Below are 27,061 nucleotides of genomic sequence, written 5' to 3'. Positions count from 1 at the left end.
CAGGAAAAGGGGGCGAGCAGGAGCGGTGCAATTGCACCTTGGCGTACGCGGCTGACTTGGGGCAGCTGCCGGGCACGCGCAAGCCTCAGCCTCCCCCAACCCCTGAACGGGTCAGAGTCCGCGACTCAGCCCCAGACACAGCCCCGCCCAGTGCGACACTGCAACCTCCCGCCCCGCCCAGTAGGACGTCAGCGCTGTCGGCGGTTACGTTGGAGATGCTTATTGGTCCATCGGAGGTCCGGGAGCCTCTCCCGGATCACGTGACTCACAGGTGCTGCCTGGCTTCAGGGCGTAGCGTCCTTGTTCCGCTTCCGACCCGGAAGTAAACGTTGAGCGGCGCCGCTTCTGGGTTCCTCTGTCATTCGCTGCCGTTTGCGAGCGCCCGCGTCCTGCCTCGCGCTCCCCGATGCAGCCGCGGCGCCCCGAGGACTTCGATGGGTTGGGCTACAGGGGGAGCGGCCGGGACGAGCCGGGCCCCGGGGCCGGTTCGGGGTTTGCGGCCAAGCCCTACGGCTCCTCCTCGGACCTGAGCCACTGGGTCTCCAGCCCGCCCGACATCCCGGGCAGCCGCAACCTGCACTGGGGGGAGAGGACCCCGCAGTACGGGGCCGGCCCGGCCGGAACCCCCCTGGGCGGAGTCGGCCTCAACGACGAGCCCTGCCCTGTGAGCGCCAGCTCCGGTAAGGGGAGCCGGCCGGCCGGGGGGAGGCGCAGCTGGGCTGGGGGCTGATGGGGGCGGAGGGCCGCGGGGACGGAGGCGGTGCTGGGCTGGCTGCGGGGGGGCAGCGAAGGGAGAGGGGGCCTGGCCGGGGGCACAGACACAACAGAGGTAGAAATGGGCATTTAGTAGCGTGTCTCGCCTGGACCTTTTTGTTTCTGGTTTAGCAACCGTCCCAAGTAAAAGAAAATTGATACAAAACCCCCCCAAAAATCTCTGGCTCCTTGTCTCGGTGGGCAGGGCAACCCCCACAGCTCTTCTCCTTATAATGTTACAGGAGCAGCACCCCCAGGGTATCACTGTCACACTACAAATAGTCCCTGACCCTAATTATGGTTGTCAAATATCGGTTAGTGCAGTGGTCCCCGACCTTTAGAGGCTCCTGGGTGCCCAAGAGGTGGGGGCCACTCATGCACCGGGCGCCCGGGGGCGGGGCCGTGCGTCCAGGGGTACGCCAGGGGACTGGGATGCCCTTGCACCCGGCGCTGGCATGTGCCGTAGGGCCGGAGCTGGGGCCGCCCGAGCACCTTGTGTTGTGGGCCCGGGGCCGGCGCTGCCACCCGAGCCACGTGCCTGGGGCCGGCACCAGCGCCGCTCGAGCACCACGCGTCCGAGCGCCCGCATGTGCCTCGGAGCTGAGGCCGGCCCAGGTTGTTGGCAGGCGCCCAAGAATGCCCCAGCGGGCGCCATGGCGGGGACCACTGGGTTAATGGAATAGTTGATTAACCTCATGCATTCTTATTGGTTACATGACTATTCTATAGTCCACAAGGGTGGAGCCAGCAGCCAGTGTGCTCTGGTCTCACTCCTGAGGGGTCCCCTGCCATTCTGCACTGCTTGCCTTTATCAGAGGCAGCTGTTTGGGGTGCTAGGTGGGAGATGGTCTGGGAGTTGAGCCAGTTTAAAAACCAGCTCCCATCCCAGACTGGCTGCCTGTCCCCCACACTGCTGCCTCTGATACAGAGGCAGCAGCATGGGGTGACAGCAGCCCCTGTCCAGGGGGGCTCTGAGCTCTAGGACCTGGCACGAGTCAGAACTGAGCAGGGCTGCCTGGCTCCTAATACAATTTAAATGCAGAGCTGCATTTGAGGTAGGTGCCAGACCTGGCACAAGCCAGGACTGAGCAGTGCTGCCTGCCTGCTAATTCCTAATACACTTTAAATGGAGAACCGCAGTGGGATAGGTCCTGTACCTAACACAAGCTGAAACTGAGTTAGGCTGCAGCTTCCAGCCTGCTAAAAAATTGACTGGTGGGGGAATGTGTGTAGTATACAGCATTAACCTATAAGCTTTTACTAATCAATTAATCAACTGCATTATTACATCCTCATCCCTAGTCTGACATAGAACACAATATCTGGGAGACTCATGGGAAGAGAGGCAAATGAGACAAGGGTTACAGAAATACAATTGCATGGCTACTCAGTACAGGTTCCATTAAATAACCACAATAGACTGGTGAATTAACTCATTAAATGGTGACACAGCAGAAATTAATTTTGAGGAGCAATTCAGAATTGTGACTTACCAGTCATTAAGAGTTAGTCTACATTTATTCAAATCGCTGCTGTGATGCTGAGTGAAGATGCTGCCTACATTGACAGGAGAGTTTCTCCCATCTGTGTAGGTACTCTACCTCCCAGAGAGCTGGCAGTAGCTGTGTCCATAGGCTTTGCTGCAGGCTCTGTAGCTGGCTCCCTGGAGTGGGGCTGGCAGCCCCTGCCTGCCCACTCCTGGGGAGCCAGCATGTAACTGGCTAGGGAAGGGAGAGGCAGATATTTTTCTTCAACATTTGTTTTAATAGGGGTAAAAGTCAGACTTATGAGACAGCAGGACCACTCTCTTCCTTATTTCCTATTACTGCCTTTCTTCAACCTTTTGGTACCTCTCACTTTTAGTACAAAATTGAAAAATTATTTGTGACATGGGATGAGGAGGGTGTGACTATGCTACTACTGGAGGAGGAACATAGAACCTGCCACCTACACCTTTTCAAGGGGCCTGCTGAAACACAGCTGCTTATGAGAGAAGATTCAGCACATTGGACTCAGAGACAAAGTTCAAGCAGAAGTAGCTCTCCTCATGGGTGATATATACAAGTTCATTCCCCAGAGTCTCCTCAGGATCCAAAAATGCTTGTAGGAGACATTTATCTCTCCTGACAAGCTAAAGGGTACATCTAGACTACATGCCTCTGTTGCCAGAGGCATGTAGATTAGGCTACCAGACATAGTAAAATGAAGCGGAGATTTAAATAATCGCCGCTTCATTTAAACTTACATGGCTGCCGCGCTGAGCCGACAAACAGCTGATCAGCTGTTTGTCAGCTCAGCGCGATAGTCTGGACGTGCGGGTGTCGACATCAAAGGTATTTGTTGACCACCCAGGTAAACCTCATCCCAGGAGGTTTACCTGGGTGGTGGACAAATACCTTTGATGTCGGCAGGGAAGCGTCCAGACTATCGCACTGAGCTGACAAACAGCTGATGAGCTGTTTGTCGGCTCAGCGCGGCAGCCATGTAAATTTAAATGAAGCGACGATTATTTAAATCGCCGCTTCATTTTACTATGTCTGGTAGCCTAATCTACATGCCTCTGGCGACAGAGGCACGTAGTCTAGACGTACCCAAAGACTCCAATCTCTTCCAAGAGGATTGGAATGGGAAGCTCTTGTCTCTTGGAAGGAGCATGGCTGTTTTTATCTTGATAACTCTACTGATAGCCACTGAAGCAAATAAGTATGTAGACAAGGGCAAGGAACAAATGTTCTTATCTCTGACTTGTAAGTTATAAGGGCAGAGAGAAAATGTTTTCTTCAATGAGCAAGAAATCTTTTAGTCTTCTGACTGTTGATGGCTTAAGTAGGGGCAAGTGGCAGCCTGTTTGGAGGTCTTTCTGTAGGGCAAGAAAGACTAATTGGTTGACATTGTGAAAGTGTCTGCAGGTGGAAAGAGATTAGTGAACTAAGGCCCGGGTTTTCAAATACATGTACCTAAAATAAAGGTCTGTGTATACTGCCAAGTTTTGGTGACAAAACGTATGCCGATACCCAAATGTCGACAAAACAAAATTTGTCAGAAGGTGTTTGTACTTGCTCCCTTTGACAGATTATGTTCGCTCTAGGGGCACCATCATCAATTCTGTGAACAATGGACTGTGGGTATGCGGTTTGCCTGCCACTGTTCCTAGTGCAGGGCAGAACTTTAGCAGTCTAATGACTTGCTTTTTGTTAAGTATCAGAGGGGTAGCCGTGTTAGTCTGAATCTGCAAAAGCGGTGAGGAGTCCTGTGGCACCTTATAGACTAACTGAAGTGTAGGAGCATAAGCTTATGTGGGCAAAGACCCACTTCATGTCATGCATCTGACGAAGTGGGTCTTTGCCCACGAAAGCTTATGCTCCTACACTTCAGTTAGTCTATAAGGTGCCACAGGACTCCTCGCCGCTTTTGCTTTTTGTTTTTCCCAAATGGAGCAACACACTCAGCTGTCAGATCCTTCCCAGAGCTTTGAAAAGGGAGGAAAGCATGCCTGAAGTATAAACCTGTTTACTGATCTAGATGTGCTAAGTGAGGAGCATTAGTAGTACTCAAGGACCTTAATGGCCCAGTACTCAGGACACTGAGGCTATAAGGTTTTTGCACAAGAAGTCTTTTGTGGAAGAGTTCTTGCACAAAAACTTCTTGCGCAGAAGCACGTCTACACCTCAGAGCTCATTGCTTTTGTGCAAGAGAGCATCCATGCTGCAAGGACGCTCTTGCGCAGGAAAGTTCTGCTGGTCATCAGAGCACTTGTGCTTTTTCGGATAGGCTCTATTTGCGCAAGAAACCCTTGCGGAGCATCCACATGTGCCTTTTTGTGCAACAGCTGTAGCGGAAAAAGGAGTTATGCCTCATAAAAGGAGGTTAACCTACACTGGAAAAAGTCCTCTGTTCTGCCGTTTTACTGCTGATTTACTTGTGCAAAAGCGCGTTTGAGGTGAGGACGATCCATAGGTTTTTGTGCAAAAACCTTGCAGTGTAGACATAGCCTGATCTGTGAATAGTTTTTCTTTTCCTGTAAGCTGGACAAGGTTGGTCCTGTCAAGACGTGGCCAGGTCTCCTGGTGCTGGAATCCATTTTGGATGCTGTACTTTTCCATGAGCGTGTGAAAAGTTGAAACTGAACACAAAGGATTCCTGGGGTGGGGTTTGGCAACAGGGATATAAAGGTGGGAGACCAAATAATAGGAGTGGCTGCCACATGCTAGGACACCCTTGTTTACCATCTGAGATGTCTGCTGCAAACACTTAAAACTGCACAAAGAAAAGGATCAGGCCAAAGCAGGGAGGCTTCTAAGCTTGTGAGAAAAGATTCTTAGGGTAAGAAATTGCATGTAACAAGTTTCTTAAGAGTACAGTAAACTTGCGATAATCCAGCACCTTTAGGACCCAGGGGGTGCCGGATTATCAGATATGCTGGACTATCAGAAGGGGGGACTATGAGGGGTCTGGAGTGGGGTGGGAGGGGATGTCACCCCAGACCCCTGATAGCTCCCCCTTACGATAGTCTGGCTCTGCCCCAGGCGTCCCTGATTCAGCCGCTGCTGGTCAGTTTCAGCAGCAGCTGAATCGGGGATGCCTGCAATAGAGCAGCTGGGGTGCTGCTGGGTTGGCTCCCGCAGCGCCGAGGGGCGGCGCTACGGCACCAACCCAGCAGCACTCCAGCTGCTCTTGGGGACGCCTGGGACAGAGCAGCTGGGGTACTGCCCGGTTGGTCTTGTAGCGCGGCCCCTCGGGGCTGCGGGACCAACCCAGCAGCACCCCAGCTGCTCTTGGGAACGCCTGGGACAGAGCAGCTGGGGTCCTGCCGTGTTGGTCCCACAGCGCCGAGGGGCGGCACTACGAGACCAACCCAGCAGCACCCCATCTGCTCTGCTCCCGGCTTCCCCGATTCAGCTGCTGGTCAGTTTCAGCAGCAGCTGAATGGAGGAAGCCTGTCTGGCTGCCCCCGTAGTTCCGGGTTCCCGATGGTGCCGGACCATCAGGAGTCCTGGAGCATTGGATGCCAGATTAATGGAGTTTTACTGTATTAGGCTTAGCTGACGTATTTAGTTTTATTTTACAGATTTACCTGGCATTGTTCTGGTCCTTAACCTGCAGGCCACTCATTTTATTTTCCAAAAAAACCCCAAAATTAATTGAGTTATCAGTAGGGAGGACTTCAGAGAGTGGCCCCAGCCTCCAGTTACCCCCTGTAGGCTGTCCAGGAGAATTGGGGGAATGAGGCACCAGGGGCTGGCTTCCAGTGGCATGGTGGAAGGGGAGGCAATAAGCTCCAGGGGCCGGATTTATTCATTCGTTCATTAATTTTTTAGAAGGGTAGATCATCATTCCTTGCTGTTTTGCTTTATCCGTGCAACATAATCTACTATTTGTGTTTCTTTCAGAGCAGTTGAATAGATTTGCAGGCTTTGGTATTGGTCTTGCAAGGTAAGAATTTTGGTTTGTGTACAACATATTTTCACTGATAATTATGGCACTTACATATTGTAGTCTGAGTCCTAATTACAAAATGCATTTAATTAACTGGGTTTAAAAAATCTAGAACAAAACTAATTTCTTTCTCTTTTCTTCTTTCTCCAGCTAATATATTTTAGGTCTTTCCATTACTGCAGTGATGAGTTTGATTCATAAATCTATATAGAGTAGAAATTTTGGAAACTTTGGGGCATATAAGTTGCTATAGTATGTTTTGCATGAAGCAGACTTCAACCAGAAATACTCTTATACGTTTGAACTCTGTAACTCAGCCTTGCTCTTCAGCTCACAGTCTCTGGCTCTTATCTTCATATATAATGACAAAGGATGCTTGGAGTTATTAGCATGGATCCCATGCAGTGCAGAGATTTTCATATTGACCCAATGAGTTTGAGACTTATTCATCTTAATGCCACCAAATAGCATGGTAATGAGCAAAGTATAAACACGTAGCTAGATTTCCACTGTTGTCTGTGTTCAGTACAAGGAACCCCTGAAGAACATGACATGCCTATGCTGTTTGGCAACTTGGGATCCTGTTCAAACAACAAATCCGAGAAATGGTGGAGAGGCAAATAGCTCAAATGAGATACAGGCAGTACCCGGGTTACGTCAGTCGGCCTTAAGTCGGACCCCGAGTTACGAACGGGGGAGGCCGCAGCTAGTGCGGGGTGCCTCCCCCACTGTCGCCGCCTCCGGCGGTGTGGGGGGTGCTTCCCCCCAGCAGACTAGGGAGACGCGGAGCTAGCGCCCCCCCAGCAGACCAGGGAGACGCGGAGTGGCTTTTCTCGCCACAGAGGACGCGGGCGGCAGGACCGCCGAGACGCGCCGCGGTCCCGCCGCCTGCGTCCTCCGCGGCGAGAAAAGCTGCTCCGCGTCTCCCTGGTCTGCTGGGGGGGGGGCGCAGCTAGTACGCCTCCTCCCCCCCAGCAGACCAGACTTTTCTCGCTGCTGGTTAGTTTCAGCAGCGGCTGAATCAGGACACCTGGGGTAGAGCAGCTGGGGTGCTGCCGGGTTGGTCCCGCCGTGCCAAGGGTCGGCGCTACCAGACCAACCCAGCAGCACTCCAGCTGCTCTGCCCCAGGCGTGTCCGATTCAGCCACTGCTGGTCAGTTTCAACAGCGGCTGAATCTGGAGTTCCGACTTACATACAAATTCAACTTAAGAACAAACCCACGGGGACTGCCTGTATATGCCTGGTGACTGATTAGTTGAAGATGTAATTTCACATTCACATATATTTTGGAGAAACACCTTCAAATGCTAATATTTTATTGTGATTATCTGATTATTGTGGTGTAATCAGAATAAGGAATCTAGAGGAGATGACTCCTGAGTAGGAGGAAACAGAAAATTTATCACTTGAGAATCTGCTGTTAAATATGAAGAGACTTCTGAGTGCTCTGAATAACTTCTGTGATGAGTGCTTGTGCATTAGTCACTCAAATTAGTATTTTCAGGTAGTATTAATCGTCTCTAAGCCAGTGCAGATCTTACCAAGCCCTGAATGTCAGAACATGCTAGAGCAGTTCATTGTGGTGGCAAAGGTGGTTTTGGTTTTTGTTTTGTTTTGGTGGGGGGAGGGTTGTTTGGTTTTGGTTGGATTTTTTTTGTTGAGAAAATGTTATACCTTTTTATAGAGACTGATTCTCTTCTGAGAACAGAGTCTGTGACAACACAATAGTTGGTTTTTTTAAGATAGCTGGTGAATCATGAGGTTTGGGGATCAACTTTTGAACCCCTTCATACATATCAACCTCTGTTAATATACTGTAGGGAGCCAATAGTTTTATAGAAGAAAGCCTTTCCTTGAGAGTTATAGTGGTGAAGAGGAATGGCCATAACACTGGGAGTTGGGAGCTTTTAATTCTGGTTCTGCCACTGACCAGTTCTGCGGTCTTGGAGGACTTTGTGCCTCTGCTCATTTCTTCATTTTCATAGGGAGAAGATGTGTGTTAACTTTTGTACAGAGGTGGTATGAGGGAGTGGATGGTCAGTTTCTGAGCGCTTGCCCTTTTGGGCTGATGAGAAGCATGCGATTCTTTATCGAAAAATACCTCCTGGCAGGTTGTGGAGTAACATTGAGATGTCGTTTTGTGTATTATCCAAATATTGTTAACCTAATATTAATTATCTGGTAAAGACAAATATCAGTTATGAATAAGTTGCAATTTCTTTTCAGTGCTTTTAAATAGATTCCTCTTTTTAAAGTCTATTTACAGAAAATGTATTGGCACATCCTTGCATTGTTCTTCGTCGCCAGTGCCAGGTACATCCTTTTTAAACTCTGCAATTGAACTTAATCTATTTTGAAACTTTGTACATGTGATTGATTGGGGAGTTATAAGGAAGCTTAAGACTTCCAACTAGACATTGTCAAGTAAAAATTTTAAAAACCAAAATTCCTTATGTTACTTGAATCACTTCAATTAAAATGTTAATGTAACTTTTCATGCTGTTTTTTTTTAGTTTGGATAATTAAGATATTTTTCTTTATTTTATTTTATGTGTTTACTAGTGAAATTACTGTCAGGTTCTCATGTACCAGCAGATTATGTTGATGTTTGTTTAAAAATAACTTTCCATTAGACTTTTTTTTAAGTAACTTTCGTTAACATTTTCTTCAAAGTTTTTTTTTAACACCTGAATTCTCAAATTAATTTTGATCTATGTCCTTTGAAGTGGTAGTGAAGATTTAAATAAGTATCAGTTGACGTTTGAATGACAAAGAATGTTCAAGGCATCTCAAAAAAATGATGATCTTGAGATCTAAATTGGAACATTGAATATTTATTGCTGAAAAGTTCTAAAAATAACTGTTGTGTTCTAACATTTTATTTTAACAGGTTAATTATCACGCCCGGAACTATCATCTCACTCCATTTACTATTGTCAATACTATGTACAGCATCAATAAATCCCAGGTCAGTATTTTATGCCAGCCGTAACTAAACATAAAACAAAATGATGTAGATACAGTAGTGGCATATGTATTTACTGAAACAGATATCATCTTCATCTCTAAATATATGAAGAAGCTAGCTGAACATTATAAAATTGTTTTTCTAACTAAGAATGTTACCATGTAATTAAATAGTTGTGTAACTGCATCTAATTTCAGCGGTTACATGACTGTTCGATAGTCCCCGGAGGCGGGGCCAGCAGCCAGTACATTCCCGGTCCCACTCCTGGGGAGCCGTCTGCCACCCCACACTGCTGGATTTCTATTAGAGGCAGCAGTGTGAGGTGGCAGGTAGAAGGTGGTCCACAAGGGGAGCAGGTTTAAAAAACAGCTTCCCATGCAGCCTGGCTCCTGCCTGCTACCCTGCGCTGCTGCCTCTGATACAGAGGCAGCGGCACAGAGCAGCAGCAGCTCCTGTTCGCAGGGGGACTGAGCTCCCCACAGACAGAGGCTGCTCTGTGACAGCAGCCCCCAACCTTCCACAGACACGGGCCAGGCCTCCCTCTTCCCCCCTCCTTTCCCCCTCATTGGTATCTCTGATACAGAGATAGCTGAGGGGGGCGTGTGGGGGAATGAGTCTAGTTGACAGGATTAATCTATAAGCCCTGGCTTATTGGTTAATCATGTAGTCGTCTACACTTTTATATCCCTATTTCTAAGTTTTATTTTAATTAATGACTAAACAGTTTAAGAAACAATTTTACTTTCTATTGTCCTTTATTGCACTGTGGTTACTATTTCCTAGAAAAAAGTTTTTGTGTGTCTGTCTATACGTACATACATATAGTCACTCTCTCTGTCTCTGGCTATGTCTACACAGCAGCATTATTTCCGAATAACTGATGTTATTCTGAAATAACATAGTCCGTGTCTACACACAATCAGTTATTTCAACATAATGTCGAGTTAGTGGAGGACCTACTCTGATTCCTGTATCCCTCATTTTATGAGGACGAGGTGAAGTTCGAGGAAGAGTGCTCTTTCTTGGACTTCCTGCTGCATAGACCGCACCAAAAGCTGAAATAAGCTATTTTGACTTAAGCTACGAAATTGACATAGCTCAATTTGCATATCTTATTTCGACTTTAGCCCTGCTGTGTTGACGTGCCCTCTCTTTCACACATACATAAACACTTCTGCATATATAACATAAAAAAATTAAAACATGCTGTCGAGGCCAAGAATTCATCAGGGTTCTGAAAATAATTAGATAGTTATGTGGATAAAAAGAATATTTTGTTATATAGTGAATTTTTAAATTTTTGAAGACTACCATGCTATGATTTCCCAATTCCACTGAACTACATTATAAATTTCAACATATTTATCCATGTTTTTACAATAAAAGGGTAGTTTTGTGTCTAAAGTCCAAGACTAAGAAAAATGAGAATTTTTGCCCAACTGAAATAGGAAGTTAATGCATATGAAAATGATGAGAAGTTTAATGAATTAATGTTTATAAAGCTGATGGGAAGTGTTACAAATCTGAAAAATATTGTGTTTCATGAGGGGGGGACAGAATTGGCGGGCCCCTGAGGAGGTGGGAGCTAGCCTCCCCTCGTCTCCCACCAGGCCTTCAGCACTGCCTGGAGCATGCCACCCAGGGCTCTAGCGATAATTTTAAAGGTCCCAGAGCCCCACCCCAGGCCCTTCTGAATCACCAGTCCACAGAGCAGTTGCCTCCTTAGCCTGTCCTCTCCCATCACACGCCTTGATATGATCATTGTTCAGATCAGGATCTGAATACCATTAATTTGGGAACAATCAACTCCAGTGTTCACTTTGGTTCTTTTTCTCATGTGCTTCTATAGTTTTATTACAAGTGTGAAATATGTTATCACTAATTTTCATGTTTCAACTGGAAATGTTAAACGACAGGGTCCAAGAGCTCTTTGGAAAGGAATGGGGAGTACCTTCGTGGTTCAGGGCATCACACTGGGAACAGAAGGCATCATCAGTGAATTTACGCCTTTGCCAAGGTATCACACTTTAAATTTTGTGACATTTGTCAAGTTGAACATTAACATTTATTACTCAGTAACATATAAGGTATTAAAATATGGAGTTTAAAAGTTTGAGTCTGTTACGGTAACCAGATATCCCTTGATGGTTTCAGTCAATGGATTGATTTAAATCAAGGTGATTTAAATAACTAACTGGTAAGCGTCCTTTTAAATCAGTGACTTCAATCAACTTTCCCATTTGTACCTTCAGTTATTTTCTAAAGAGAAGTTCATTCTATTGGTTCATATAACCATTAAAACATGCTGATTTACAGCTAAATCATCTTTACACTAGATTTGGTATATCAATTTACTGCTGCGGGGGTAAACTATATAACTGTATACATTCATTTAAAAATGTACGTAGGTTAATATGTTCAGTCTAGTATATTTTTATTATGCTAAAAATGAATGTTATGTTGCTTCAGTAGATAATTTAACTTTTTTCTCATTTGTGTTAAGCTATTTAGGATGACAATTAGAATTTGTTGAAACAAACAGAATAACATATAAAATATATTTTTATTAAACAGAACAACCTTAAATGTTTTAGATTGTAAAACTGCATGTTTTGCATTTACAACTAAATGTTGAATTAAACAGATTAATTTTAGTCAGTGAGTTATACTGATTATCAGGGCTCGCCAACTGGTGGAGAGCCCCGCTCACCAGCCGTGTGGTTCTGCGCATGCGCAGATCGTTCTGTGCCAGCTCTTCCGGGTTGTAATCTACTCGCCATTTGTTGAGCCCTGCTGATTATTTCAGGTCTTTCTGGGAAAATTTTCAAATATATCCATGTGGACGGGACTAGATTAGTTCCTGTTCTTCTAAGCTTCTTGAAAATGAAATGGTCTCTTAATTACTTAGGCTTCCTATTGTTCCATAGTTATGAAACTGAACTCAAGTTAGATGTTTTCTCTAGCTGCTTTCTTTATTCAGGTTGAAACTCTAAAATCAATTACTCTCTGGTCTGGTATTGCTGGACCAGATAATCCCACTGAGAGTGGGGGTGGCCAGGGTTAGAAGCACTGACCTAGCTGATGACAGCAGGGCCAGAGGCCAGGAGCGCAGCGTAGGCAGGAGGTGGGGAGTGCAGACTCACCAGGTACATGCAGTCCCCGGGTTACGTACAAGATAGGGACTGTAGGTTTGTTCTTAAGTTGAATCTGTATGTAAGTCGGAACTGGCGTCCAGATTCAGCTGCTGCTGAAACTGATCAGTTTCAACAGCAGCTGAATCTGGAGGCCAGTTCTGACTTACATACAGATTCAACTTAAGAAGCCCAGGCTCTATGGCTTTGCTCTGCTTTGCTCCCCGTCCCCCTGGTCTGCAGACCAGGGGGATGGGGAGCAAAGCAGAGCAAAGCCGCGGAGCATGCGGGCAGCTGACAGCCCAGACGCGTCTGGGCTGTCCGCTGCCCGCGTGTTCCACCGCTTTGCTTCCTCTACCTGGTCTGCTGGAGACTAGGGAGAGGGAGGGCCCCGTTCGTAACTGCGGATCCAACATAAGTCGGATCCGCGTAACTCGGGGACTGCCTGTAGTGGCGGCAGCTGGAACTTACAGATTCAATATTTTATTCAGTGTTTTATGAGATTCTAAGTAGTTTAATATATTTGTATTAAATTCAGATTTTGTTTGAAATGGGTTTTTCTAAAATTATTTTAATTTTAATTTAAAATTGTAATTTTGTTTTTAAATCAGGTTTTATTCATCTTGGTTTCAGTACAGTTCTAAATGCAGGGACTATATTAGTAAAATGGAATAAAGTCTAGCATGGAAGTAAGTGTAAAAAAAGCTGTGGGAGAAGCAGGTGTCGAGGTTGGTTGTGGGTTTTTTGGATACCCCAGATAGTCACCTTGTTACCCACCCTTGTCTCAGCAAGCAAGAGACATCCTTGTGTTTAATATCCTTGCTGAGTGTGGATGGGAGAAGTATGGAACAGATGGGGGAGTGGGAATGTTAGGGAGCTGGAAGGCCTCCCCCATGCAGACCTTGGCCAACTCCTGGCTTCTTCCATTCAGTCATGGGGTACGTCTAGACTACAGGGTTTTGTCGACAGAAGTTTTGTCGACTGATACTGTCGACAAAGCTTCTGTCGACAAAAAGCATCTAGACTACATTCAGTTCTGTCGACAAAGCAAGCTGCTTTGTCGACATGGTAGTGTAGACGCAAAGGACAGTTTACATGCAAGAACACCGTCTGTCGACAGAAACTCTGTCGACAGAAGGCGTTATGCCTCGTAAAATGAGGTTTACCAGCGTCGACAAAACTGCTGAGTTCTGTCGACATTATGTCGACAGAACTCAGTGGTAGTGTAGACGCAGGTATAGTTTTGTCGACAAAAGTCCACTTTTGTCGACAAAACTCTGTAGTCTAGACACACTCATGCACATCTGCCTCTGTCCCCAAGAGGCCCTGAACCTCAGCCAGCCTTCCTCCATCTGCATGTATCCTGCACCCCCAGTCCCATTCACCCCCAGCTCATCTGTTTCCCTCCCACTAGCTCTTTGGATCCCCTCCTCCAAGCAGTCCCTCACTGTCCCTCCCCCCCCCCCCCCCCCCCCCCCCCCCCCCGCCCACCACCACATACATATCCCATTCATTCTCCATTGGCCCTGCAGGCAGGGTGCTGTGAGACACAGCGGCTGTGTCTACACTGGCCACTTATTCCGGAAAATCAGCCGCTTTTCCGGAATAACTTGCCAGCTGTCTACACTGGTCCCTTGAATTTCCGGAAAAGCACTGACAATCTACTGTAAAATCATCAGTACTTCTCCAGAAAAACTATGCTGCTCCCGTTTGGGCAAAAATCCTTTTCTCGAAAACTGTTCCGGAAAAGGGCCAGTGTAGACAGCACAGATTTCTTTTCCGCAAAAAAGCCCCGATCGCGAAAATGACAATCGGGGCTTTTTTGCGGAAAAGCGCGTCTACATTGGCACGGACGCTTTTCCGGAAGAAGTGCTTTTCCGGAAAAGCATCCTGCCAATGTAGACGTGCTTTTTCCGGAAATACTTATAACGGAAAACTGTTCCGTTTTAAGCATTTCTGGAAAATCATGCCAGTATAGACGTAGCCAGCCTGTGTTCTCCTGCTAACTGCTAAGGCCAGTGAGTAAGCCTGCTGCCAGTGTTCTGGCACCACAGCAGCCCCTGGTGAGCAAAAGATGCAGCTACAGTGCCTCTCTATCTGAGAATAAATCTGTGGGACACATGAATTCTGTATGTGCACAGTGGCATGCAGCTGACACTGGACAGCCCAGTTTTCCCATTGATTACAGTTGCTCACTTCTACCCAGGTGATCCCAAAACGTTTAGTATTTTCTATTACTGTCATCTGCCAGTTCTTCCTTGACCTTCCTTGCTTTCTTTCCTCTTTCAGGTACCCAGTTCAGTGCTTGCTTAGCATGTTTCCCATCTGGTATAAGTGTCCCAACCACCTGAGTATTCTTTCTTTGATGATATTTCCTACCATGTGCTGCTCTGTCAGCTTGCTTACTTGTGTGCTTGTTTTTTATACAGTAATTCCTCATTTAACACTATAGATATGTTTCAGAAAATGATCGTGTTATATGAAAATGTGTTATGCGGGGTCAATTTTCCCATTGACAATCATGGAAAAGGTGGGCGTTGCCTTTCAAACGGTGGTGTCTGTTGGGACCGACATAAGGTTGGGGGAGAAAGGGAACTGGGTTACAGCAGGGAGGGGAGGTGTGTGGTTCTAGGGAAGGGGAGGGCCGGGGATTGAGTTGGGAGTGGGATTGGGTTGGGAGTATGCCCCTGTGACGGGTCTGCCAGGACCCGCACTGTGTCGGGTAAGTGGGGGGGGGAATCGCTGGGGAACAGCACATCAAGTGGCGAACCCTCTGCCGCTTTTCAGGGAGGCAGGGGAAGCCCCGTGCGGCCGCCGGCAATGGGCCGGCTGGGTTTCCGGCCTGCAAGCAAGGGCGGAGGAGAGGGGGCAAGGCGTCCAGTGGGGAATTGTGCGGTGAGTGGCGAACCCTCCACCGCTTTGCAGGGAGGCAGGGGAAGCCCCGCGCAGCCACCAGCAACAGGCCAACTGGGGAAATCATGTTATTCTGGGGACGGTCGTGTAATTCAAAAAACGTTCCCTAAAAAAAATATTGTGCTATCGCGAAAACGTGTTAAGCGGGCACGTGTTAAATGAGAAATTACTGTATTTTCCACAAAATGTGTACAATATCCTCAGCCATCTTGGAATGAGCAAGTTCCACTTTCTCTTGGCTACCGTATATTCCGGCGTACAAGACGACCTCTGATGTTAAAAACCATCCCCCAAAAATCGGGGGTCGTCTTGTACGCCGGGTATACATCCCAGGCGCGCCTGGGATGCCCCACCGCCGGAGCCCCTCCGCGGCTTTCAAAGCCTCGGGGGAAGCCGGCGGGGGGGCATCCCAGGCGCGCCTGGGCTGCTCCCCCGCCGGAGCCCCTCTGCGGCTTTCAAAGCCTCGGGGGAAGCCGGCGGGGGGGCAGCCCAGGCGCGCCTGGGCTGCCCCCCCGCCGGCTTCCCCCGAGGCTTTGAAAGCCGCGGAGGGGCTCTGGCGGGGGAGCAGCCCAGGCGCGCCTGGGATGCCCCCCCCCGCCGGCTTCCCCCGAGGCTTTCAAAGCTGCTGCGGCTTTGCTCCCGGTGCCTCTGGTCTGCTGGGGACCATCTCCAGCAGACCAGGGACACCGGGAGCAAAGGAGGCGGAAGGGCGCTGGGGTATAAGATGAAACCCTATCTTTTAATTAAAAAGATAGGGGGTCGTCTTATACGCCCAGTCGCCCTATACGCCGGAAAATACGGTACTCATTGTTGTCAGGCAAATCTCTGTTCTGTATAGTAGTGTGCTCAGTACAGTAGTCTGATATAACTTCTTAAATTAGAATTGCTGACACACTACTAAGTGTGGGGTATTTTACAAGAATTAAGGTGAATATAATTCGCGTATTATTTTTCAGCAGCAAAAATATAAATCATAGTCCAGGATGTCTGACATGCCATAGAATGAAACTTCTTTAATCTTAAATAATTTTGAGGTCATTTAGCAAATTTACTGCTGTCTGATGCCCTCACTAATTCATGCTGTGAACATTATCCATTAAATAGACTGTGGTTGATATTAACTTTTTTTGAAATATTTTGAAATATGCATTTAGAACATACTACTTGTGGAGAGTTAAGACAATTTTTGCATAGAACATCAGGAAATAGCTAAACATGTCTACATTTGAATACTTTATTAGCATTTGCTGAATTACTATACAGCTGCAGGCTTGATACCTTGTGTCTTAGATAGTTGAAATATCTGAAGTAAGTTAGCACTTCAAAGCAGGTAAAGCATATGAGAAGATTGAAAACCAGACAAGTGTCCCTTCAAGGAATAAAAGCAGTGTTTGAAATATAGCTAGCCATTTTCAGTGTTTCTAGGATGGCAAAGTAAGACTGTTGTCTAAAACTCACCATTCACTTAGAAATAGAGAAACAAAACCAAATTTGCTTCATAATTCTGGAATTTTGCACGCAGTAATGATCATGTAAAAATTTAGTACACATTGAGCTACAAACAGATCAATGAAAGTCACTTGTTTTCCTGTCAGAATTTCCAGCAGTCCTAACAAACTAAAATGTCTAATTTTAAAAAATAAGATTTGTATGAGCTCTAAAACATGATCTTTCCATTAACTGTAGTGGCGGATGTGTGTAGACCCTAATTATAAAACTGATATTTTAAACTTGTATTATAGTGATGAAATAAATGCTTGGAGTTTTCTGTCCTTGGATTTTACAGGTACATTCTGCTTTAACTTATAGGGAACTTTCACATAAGTGGAGCCTCAGACAAATAGGAGGCCATCTTCTACTGAAAGGGTAAGTATGGCCCTTGCTGAAAACTGATAGTATTCTTATGAGAAGCTGCATACAATAACATAAGTTCTTAGGATGGGAAACCAATGAATGCCACCGCAGAGCCCAGCAAGCTTGTGGTTGTCAAAAGCTTCAGTGGTGCAATGAAATGATATACATAAACTGAATATTCAACCAAAGAACCTTAAGGTCCTAGGTTGAGTGCCACTTGGATTGATCTCTTTCTGTAAGGAGTCTGCATCCCTTTGAGATTTGTCATAATGATGGTATTAGTTCTGTGCATCTTCAAAAAATGTTCTTTGCTGCAAATGAGAATTTCAGATTGTTTATTGGTTCCAAATAAACAGTGTGAGATTACATCTTCACTGCACACCAGCACCATGTGGGGTATATGTAGCTAAAAAGCAGTCTGTGTCCACACTGCCGTGTGTTGCTACATGTGTCAATGAAAAGTTCTGGTGTGGGGGAGCAGTGGGGAGCTGCTGAATCTTTTTTTCTTGGGCCAGAGTCTTATCACTGCAGAGGAGGTGGCAGGACTGGGAAGACAGCTTGAGTGAGTAGGATATATGCCCAGGTGTACATATCCAGAGGGTTCAGGGATATCCTTACTCTACTCACCAAAGCAGTGCCTCACCTTCTACAGTGCTGTGAATACTTGTTAGAGAGGGAGGCATATGATGTCTATATTATGCCTGCCTACAAAAGCTGTGTACAGCCTACGTATGCTTAAGAAACAAACAGAATATGGTAGAAATTTAACTTATCTCTTATGAAAGCTCCTGATCTGATTCATGGCTCATGGTTATTTGTGGCCTTTAACAAATACAATTTCAAATATCTTTAATACAATAAAATTTGTTTTATTCTTTGATCCTGCAATTTGTTCTGTGTGCTCAATTGTTAAATAGTTTCTTTTGGGCATAGTATCATCATTGTATAAATATGAAGATTTCCGTGGCTAAATGTGTCCTGAATCTAAGAATATTGATATTTTAGTAATACAGTTTGTAAACAAAGTAATAATTTTCTTATTAATTCTTGCAGCCTAACCTATGTGGTAGCAATGCCTTTTTATTCAGCAAGCCTGATTGAAACTGTGCAGGTAATTTACCATCTATATATCTATTACCTATAAAAAGCTATGTTGTTCAAAAATACTTCTTTTTTTAAGTATTTATATCGAGAACAAAGTATATTACTTTTTCTCACTGGATTTTGATTAATAATACTAGAAATTTCTGTATGGTTCTATTGAGGTTTTGATAAATGGAGCTAAAAGAAAACCCTTTTTCTTTTAGCTAATCTTTTTTTAAATAAATATATGATTAAACACATAGCTTCATTCATTGATGCACTAGACAAAATACTTACTAAGATATGAGGTATTGGCTTGAAACTCAGTCTACCTTCTTTCATCTAATATTTACCAAAAAAACCTCTAACAAGTGCGACTTACTGCTTCAGCAAAGCAGAGTTGGAAGACTTCCAATCGGATTATGAACTGTGCTTGTTGAAATGCTAATAACCTGTACTCTTTATCAAAGGATAGTCTCCTTCTACAGAGCCCACTACCACTGATCTGGTTTTGTGGCACCTTTTCTGTGGATCCCTGTTCCCAGGGGTGCTCAAAGACCCCGATGAGGCCGGGATCAGGCAACAAAACCTTCACCTTCTTGGGGCTGACACAACAAATTCACACACAATCTCTTTTTTTCCCCAGGGTCTCTTAGCAGAGCATATCAGTCTCTCTAGCTGAGCAAAAGTGGTTCTTGTCCCCTGTGGTTATCTGAGGTTATTCAATGCAGAATATCAACTTCAGCAGTTTCCAACATTTTCCAGATGGGGACCCAATCAGGAAGACTTGGTTACCCAAGGCAATTCAAAAACAGGGGGAGGAGGCGAGGCAGAGCTACCTGGGAAGAGACTTGGTGACCCTGTTGAAATGTAATGGAGACCCATAGGTTGGGAAACCCTGCTCTAGAGTGTGTAGGGAGTTCATCAAAATGTCTTCGTCCAGGGCGGTGTTTTTTTCAGTGAGCATCATGAGCAGAGCTTGACAAACGGCGGCAAAAACTGCTCGCCAGCCCCGTACTGCACATGTGCAAGAGCCGCGTTGCACATCCGCATGCTGCAAATGAACGGGGCGCGCGGCTGAAATCTACTCGCGAGTAGATTGTATAGTTTGTCGAGCCCTGATCATGAGCTTAGGTGAGACTTACACATCATAAAATGTGAGCACTGTAGGTGCATTGTGTATGATTCTAGTTTTCAAGGATAATTAACTGTCTATCAATTGCCTTTAATTCATTTCAGTGGGATTTTTTTTTAGGAGTTGGGATCAAGTATCTGTATGAATGTATTAATGATACTTGGCCTACTTATTTATGTATGTCTGATTATTTCAGAGTATAGTCCCTTAACATACAATACATAAAGCTTCTGCCGTTGTATGAGTAGTGACCTTGAAACAATAATAAACTTGTCAGTCTTTGAATCAACGGAGTTGGAAGGTGGTTTGACAAAAGTCAAGTTCTCTTCAGCGCAGTTCTTTGTAAGAGAGACACATAGCTGCTGAGAATTCTTGAGTGTTTAAGGTCTATATCTTGTTACAGGTTTTTGAGTATTTGTTTTTTACACAGCAGTCCTAGTGGTAAAAATCATGCTACGTGTCTTAAAGGAACTATGCATTGGAGAAGTTTGTCATCTCCGCACTTCTGGTCTTTTCCATTTTAAACCACAGGGTGGCACACTTGATATATAAAATTAAAAACAACAAATGGTCTGATAGCACTTTATAGACTAACAAAATGTGTAGATGGTATCATGAGCTTTTATGGGCACAGCTGACTTCTTCAGGTGACCGGAGTTCTGAGTTTAGGATGGGCAGACCCAAAATAAATAGGAGAATGGGAGCAGGGGGGAGGGGGGGAGAGAAAGGAGGGGAGTGGGAGACAGGGAGCAGAGGGTATAGAAAATAGGGGGGTTAAGGGAATCAGTGAGTATCTGAAGATTGGGTAGTTAAAATGAAGTAGATAAGAATCAAAGTCAATTGATAGTATCTTTCCTGACAAGTTTTGAAGCACTGTACTTGAGTCAATGTTGCATGACTGAATGAACAATATTTAGATTCTTTTTAGATTAAGGGTATGTCTAGACTACATCCCTCTGTCGCCAGAGGAATGTAAATTAGACGTAGTGATATTGAAAATGAAGCAGGGATTTAAATCTCCCGCGCTTCATTTGAATAAAAAGGACTGCTGCGTTTTGCCGAGTCGGCAGTTCATTGGCAAAAAGTAGCTGTCATGATGGGGATTGGGTGACAAAGAAAGCCTTTGTTGGCTGATCCCTTATGCCTCATAAAACGCTTTCTTTGTCGCCCAATCCCCGTCTTGACAGCCACTTTTTGCTGACAAACTGCTAACTCGGCAAAATGCGGTGGCCATTTTTATTCAAATGAAGCACAGGAGATTTAAATCCCTGCTTCATTTTCAATGTCGGTATGTCTAATTTACATCCCTCTGGCAACATAGGGATGTAGTCTAGACATGCCCTAAGTGTCTAATTTCTTTTAATAAATATAAAACTTCCATTTTAAAATAGTAAAAGAAAGCTATCTCAACTATAAAGGCAAAGCCTTTGCTGGTCACTTGAAATTTACCTTTATTATTTATTTGTGCTAGATATCTCCATTGTGTTTATCTTGCTATTATAGCAGATACCTTTTCATATCCTATTTTCCTTGCTTTACAAATAAAAGAAAAAACTATTTGCATTTTTCAAAATATAATACCCTAAAGAATTGTGCATATGTGTTCTGATTTTTTTTTAAGTTAGTGTCAAAACTACTAGGCCATACTTACTACATATACCTCCTATAGAAAATATTCAATGTAAACTTTTTACAATTTTTACTTTTGCCAAGTTTTCAGTACAGCAAATGCCACTGGCAGAGTCATTTTGAGCCATGCAAGTTTTCTTTCCATCATTTTAAATATTACCTCTTGTAGAATATCTAGATCAAAACAGCCTGTACACCAATAATCTGTTTTAAATGCAGACTTCTAAGTTTGTTGATTAGGTGTTACTAATTAATACATTATTTTCACAAGTTTTTGAATTTATTCAGTAATTAGACTCGGATAATTCCGCTTAATTGTTAATTCATAACAGAAAGATATTCTTTACCAAGACCTATAGAAAGAGTTTGATTTGTATGTTATCTGGGTCCATTATTTCCTTAAAGGCTGATGTACTTACACTAGAATTATTCTTGATATTAGAACTATTTCTTGATATTAAATGTTTCGGCTTTCAAAATGTTTCCAAAGTAAATCTGCATCCCTTGCATTATTTGTCACTATTGTGCACATAAAGGCTGAGTCTATACTGCAAGCCTCTTCCATAAGAGGAAATGTGAATGGAGTGCTCATTTGCATAGGTCACACTCTCATTTGCATTTCCTCTTCAGATCTCTTTTGTGCAAGAGGTTTTTGCGCAAAAAAGCTGTATAGATGGCTTTTGCGCAAGAGCTCAACAGCTCTTGCACAAAGGAGTTTTGGGGCAAAAAGTAGCCATCTATACAGCTCTGCTCTTGCACAAAAAGGGGTTTTTGCGCAAAAAAGGAGACCTCTATACAGATCTCTTTTGCGCAAAAACCTCTTGCACAAAAGGGATCCAAAGAGAAAATGCAAATGAGAGCGCGACCTATGCAAATGAGTACTTCATTTGCGTTTCCTCTTGTGGAAGAGGCTTGCAGTATAGACGCAGCCACAGTGTGTGTCGAGGAAGAGAATTAATATATCAAAAGATTATATTCACTGAGGTTTTTTTTTAAATATGCAGCAAGATAACATGATTTTACAGTTGAGAAGGATGGGAATATAAAAGAAAATATCTACCAAACTCTGTGGGGTGCTGTTTATTGAAAGATCTTATGTACAAGAGCCATGAAAATTATTTTATTTAAAAAACCAATAGTATTCTTAACACTAAATAAACAGACCAGAGTTGGTGGACTGCATTTGACAAACTACTCTAAATGTATTGTGGCTTACAGGTATGCTCATGCATGCAACCCGCTCTTTGTTTTTATTTTTTTTGTGTGGGGAAACACAGATTTATTAAAAAGTTTGTAAATATTAGTTTGATCACAAGTGCATGGATCTCTTCAGAAAGGATTTATTCATACTTGATTCCCACTGAAGTTCTGACTCCAAGATGGAGTACATTATACCCAGTGTAATCAAAAAGGGGGGCAGTGCTTTTGACTTATCATTAAAGGACTGTCCAGAGATATAATAGAAGGTGAAAAAATAATATGACTAAATATAAAAATAACTTAAAATGACCCTTGCTATTTTTATGGATGGCTGCGTCGGTGAAGAAAGCACAATTCTAAGAGTCAAGAATAGAATGAAAGACCTCACCATAATTTTTGCAGCATACACACACAATTTTGAGTCTGTTACACTTAACATAGCTTATAACAGGGATGGCCAACCTAAACCTGAGAAGGAGCCAGAATGTACCAATGCACATTGCCAAAGAGCTAAAGTTCTATGTCACCAGACCCGATCAGCTCCCCACCACCACTCTCAGCACATCGCACCCACTAGCAGCCCCACTGATCAGTGCCTCCTTCTCCTTTTCCTCCTGCCCACTGGGATCAGCTCTTTCTCAGTGGGAAACACTGGAGAGGGGAGTATGGGTGTGACCAGCTCATTGGAGAGGGTAGAAAGTGGCAGGATCCTAAGAGGAAAGGGTGGAGGGGGACAGCAACTAGGGCAGAGCTGGGGGTTGAATAGTGAACATCCTCCGGCCCAGTGGAAAATTGGTGCCTGTAGTTCTAGCCCTGGATTTGGTACTTATGTAAGGAGCCACATATTAACTTCTGAAGAACCGCATGTGGCTCTGGAGCCACTGGTTGGCCACTCCTGGCATATACTGAATCTTGAGAGACACCTGAATTTTTGTAGTTGAAGTTATATCTGGATTTGTACTGTGTTTTTTAACTCACAAATTAAAAATAGGTGACCTATCAAAGACTCACATTTTAATCTTAAGTAGAGAAATTCCAAATTAATTGGATTAGTCCTTCAAGTTTTTAATAAATTATCCTTGTTCTCATACAGTTTAATGTTTCCAGGATTATGTGTTATGACATAATATGCTTTCTGAATACACTACTATACATACTCATAGTTTGAGTTAAGGTACTTGGAAACAAAACAGGATATTGTAAATTGATAATACAGGTTGTACATCCCTGGTCCAGCACCCTCGGGACCTGAGTGATCCTGAACTGGTGAATTTTGCCAGACCAGGGGAAGTCGATGGAGCAGGGGCTCTGATTTTTCAGGCCACCCAAGGTCAGGGCTTTGCTTTCCCCACAGCGTGGGGGAAAGGAGGAGTTCTACTCCCTCCCCCCACCCAAATTTCGCTGCAGCCTGGGACTCCACTCTCCCTGGCAGAGGACTCCACTACTGTCCAGAGCTATGCTCTCCCCGTAGTAGTTTTGTTTCTGCCTGGGGCTCTGTGCTCCTGCTGGTAGCTCCACTTTCTCCCCAGTGATTCTGCTGCCACCCAGGGCTCGGCTACTACCCATTGGCTCTGCACTCCCTCCAGGATCCTGCTGCTGCCTAGGGTTTCACACTGCACAGAGCAGTTTTGCTGCTGCCTGGTGGGTTCCACACTCCCCGCAGCAGCCCCGCTGCCACCTTGGGAACTCCACGCTTCACTGAGCAGCTATGCTGCCACTTTTACAGGAGGGTCCTTGTTCCTCTTGGTGGCTCTGTGCTCCCCTTCTCAGCACCCCTGCTATGTCCCAGGGGCTCTGTGATTTCTCTCTTCTTCCCCCCTCCCCCCAGAAGCCGTGCTGTTACACTCCCTCCCTCCCGGATGACAGAGAGCTCTGCTCTGGCACTCATCTCCCTCCACACCCATTCCACCCTGCATTCCCCTCTGTGTTCTGCTGCCCCCAGGACTCCATCTCCGTCCCCCTAGCTTGACAATGCTCCTGGTGCCAGCCCAACAGCTTATCCCCGTGAGTGCTTGCTTGGACAATGCCAGACCACAGGTGTTGCCACACAAGGGAAGTCCAGATTAGGGAGTTTCAACTTGTAATATATTTAAGTAAAGTTGTGTTTACATTCTGTAATATGTAGATTTAATCCGATTCAATGAATCAGTGTTGTTGTATTATGTGTGTGCGAGTATGATAAGCCCACAATATTTAACTATCCTTGAAAGGTGAAACATACTGCTTTGATTATGGTCTACATCTATCCTATTTCCCAAACAAGCCAGACCAATACTCATTTTAACTATATTTCATTTTGGTTGTAGAGTGAAATCATTCGAGATAATCCTGGGATTTTGGACTGTGTCAAAGAAGGGATTGGCAGAGTGATTGGTTTGGGAGTGCCCCATAGCAAACGGCTCCTTCCCCTTATGGCTTTGACCTTTCCCACTGTTCTACATGGAATTCTTCATTACATCATCAGTTCCATCATCCAGAAGTTTGTTCTGCTTATGCTGAAAAGGGAGAGTTCCCAGAGCCTTCAAACAGAGAGCTCCAATTCTGTGCAGAGTATGTTGGATGCTTATTTTCCAGAACTTATAGCTAGTTTTGCCGCTAGCCTTTGTGCTGATGTCATGCTTTATCCACTGGAGACTGTTTTACATCGCCTTCATATTCAGGGAACACGTACAATAATTGACAATACAGACCTTGGCTATGAAGTGCTTCCAATAAATACTCAGTATGAGGGAATGAGAGACTGCATCAATACTATAAAGAGGGAAGAAGGAATGCTGGGTTTTTATAAAGGGTTTGGATCTGTTGTCGTACAGTATACTCTGCATGTGGCTGTTTTACAGCTCACTAAAATTATTTACTCCACACTGCTTCAAAATGTTGCTTAAAAGTGTGTTTATATATTGATTAACATCAGGGACATGATGTTGTCACTTAATTAATTATGTTTAAAAGAGCTGGATAGGAAAATGCAAGCTAAAAGATGAGACTGCAGTAGTGGTTTCTCTTTTTACAATGTGAAGTGTTCATTTGAATTCTAAAATGTCCTTTTTAACAAGTACTCTTTAAAATTATAACAAGGACTATTGCTAGAATTTGAATATCTTGAAATGTGGAAGAGGCTCACAATTTAAAGTGGGCAAATTGATGTAGACAGTATACATGATTTCTCTCATTTCAATATAGATAACCTTTGTTCTACCTGTAGACTGACATGGAAAATGGCATTTCCAATGGCACTGTTCACATGCACTATCTGTCCAGAAGATAAATAGTCATCATTATCTTTGGCAATGAATTTCTTTAGATAAATAAAGGGGTTTGGATTCAGAACTTATATGCAAGAGATCTGAGGATTTAATGGTCTTTGACAAACCTGTTTTAACTTTTACTGTTCAGGTGGTTGTGGTCAGAATGGTAACTTAAAAAAACTTCCATATTTTTTTCTCCCTCCCAAGTTTTGTCTTACAAACAAACAATACTGTCACTGCCACAACATGCACTTAGGGGAAAAATAAACTAAATATTAGGCTTTGTTCCTCATCCATAACACATTATTTTGTAATAAGAGCTTTGTTGTCTTGGTATCTGCAAAATGAAATAGAATGCAATAGTTAGCTCTCTTCTGCACTAAAATGTATGGCTTGAATAAAGTAAATGTATGTATAATTAGGAGGTGATATGTGTAAAAGTGCCATTTAAAAATCAGATTTCCAACCGTAACCACAATTTAAGAGATTTGCTTTTCTAAGTTATTTTTGCATAAAAGAATAATCATGAGATGTGATTTAGTACCCGTGTTCAGATTATACTCTGAAGCATAAAAAAAAATTATCTGGTTTTTATTTTGTCTACTTACCTTCTGTTAGATTGCAATGCCTGGGGGGGAGAGATACAAACATAGTGATTTGGTCTTGAGGGTCCTTTGTCTTCTCTAGAGCTGCAGTCTACTTAAGACAGCCTCCACTTATGATTTTGCACTTAACCCATGCTTTAAAATGTATGTGCTGGATTAAATGTCTGATGGTCAATATTCAACTTTCACAATTAATATGTAATGTGTGACAACTACTCAAATTGATTTTTCTTCCTCTCTTCCCCCATCCTCCAAACCAAGATTTTTAATACTGAAAAAGTTATTCTGAATTCGTTATGTTTGCTTCTTGGTTCTAAAATAGATTTCATGAAGATGTTTAAAAGAGATGTTTTAACAAGTAAAACAGATGAGCATGTTAAAAGAAAATCACTTTTAAACAATATGAAAGGTTATTGCCTTTCTTGTAAATTAACTTTTGTGGTAGGAGTCTTTGTATATCTGTGTGAATATAGAAATGTGTTTAATCAATCTTAAAATGTATAGTAGTTCTTATTTATGGAAATCAGTCGTGGAAAAACTATGAACAGCTTTGACTTAACTGCAATGACTTACAATTTGACATACTTTGAAAATAATTTGACTCTACTTATTTATTTTCATGTATTTTAAGCACAAGTGTGAAAATGGAAAGTATAGTAAACATGGGATCTGAGATTTTATTTTGAATATTGTTCTTCTGCAAGTTGAGTGTATAAAATGGGAACAATCAGATAAAATAGAAACACAGTATAAGTATTTTGAAAAAGTAATTTACCAAACAGATAACTAAAATGTCATCCATAAATCAGAGCTCTGTCTTGTAGGTTACATGTGTTTTTTAAAAAAATACTCAAGTTCAGAAATCTTAATAAAACTCAAGACAGCAACACTAGCCTAACACTCCATTCATTGTGAATTTCTTACATTTTAAAATTTGTGGTAGCAAAGACTTGCCAAGGTATCTTAAATAAAGAACTAAAATTTTCTCAAATCCATATTAAGATACGTAGACAAAAGTAGCCTGATTTTTAAAGGTGCTGAGCACCCAAAAGCTGTATTTAAGTACATTAATCCAATAACTGTTTATAAATCAATCTTTCATCAA

General features: G+C 43.8%; 1 protein-coding gene across 1 annotated transcript; it reads left to right on the top strand.

Annotated features, from left to right (window-relative positions):
* The first annotated feature begins 290 nt into the window (after positions 1-290).
* SLC25A46 (solute carrier family 25 member 46) lies at positions 291-27,061 on the top strand. The gene is made up of 8 exons (XM_075932030.2): positions 291-680; positions 6,144-6,186; positions 8,446-8,503; positions 9,081-9,158; positions 11,075-11,175; positions 17,012-17,068; positions 18,110-18,167; positions 24,410-27,061. Exons 1-8 carry the CDS (start codon positions 407-409, stop codon positions 24,986-24,988), a joined length of 1,248 nt encoding a protein of 415 aa, XP_075788145.1. The 5' UTR covers positions 291-406; the 3' UTR covers positions 24,989-27,061.

Source organism: Pelodiscus sinensis, chromosome 6, assembly GCF_052426305.1.
Source record: "Pelodiscus sinensis isolate ZL-2025 chromosome 6, ASM5242630v1, whole genome shotgun sequence".
Taxonomy (NCBI): Eukaryota; Metazoa; Chordata; order Testudines; family Trionychidae; genus Pelodiscus; species Pelodiscus sinensis.
Note: the sequence above shows the minus strand (reverse complement) of the source record. Positions and strands in the feature narration are given on the sequence as shown.

Excerpts from the sequence above, each read along its gene's own strand:
- SLC25A46 (XM_075932030.2), top strand. The coding sequence starts at position 407 with ATGCAGCCGCGGCGCCCCGAGGACTTCGATGGGTTGGGCTACAGGGGG. Across the intron at positions 681-6,143 it reads CCCTGTGAGCGCCAGCTCCG|AGCAGTTGAATAGATTTGCA; the intron begins GTAAGGGGAGCC and ends TGTTTCTTTCAG. Across the intron at positions 8,504-9,080 it reads TTCTTCGTCGCCAGTGCCAG|GTTAATTATCACGCCCGGAA; the intron begins GTACATCCTTTT and ends TTATTTTAACAG.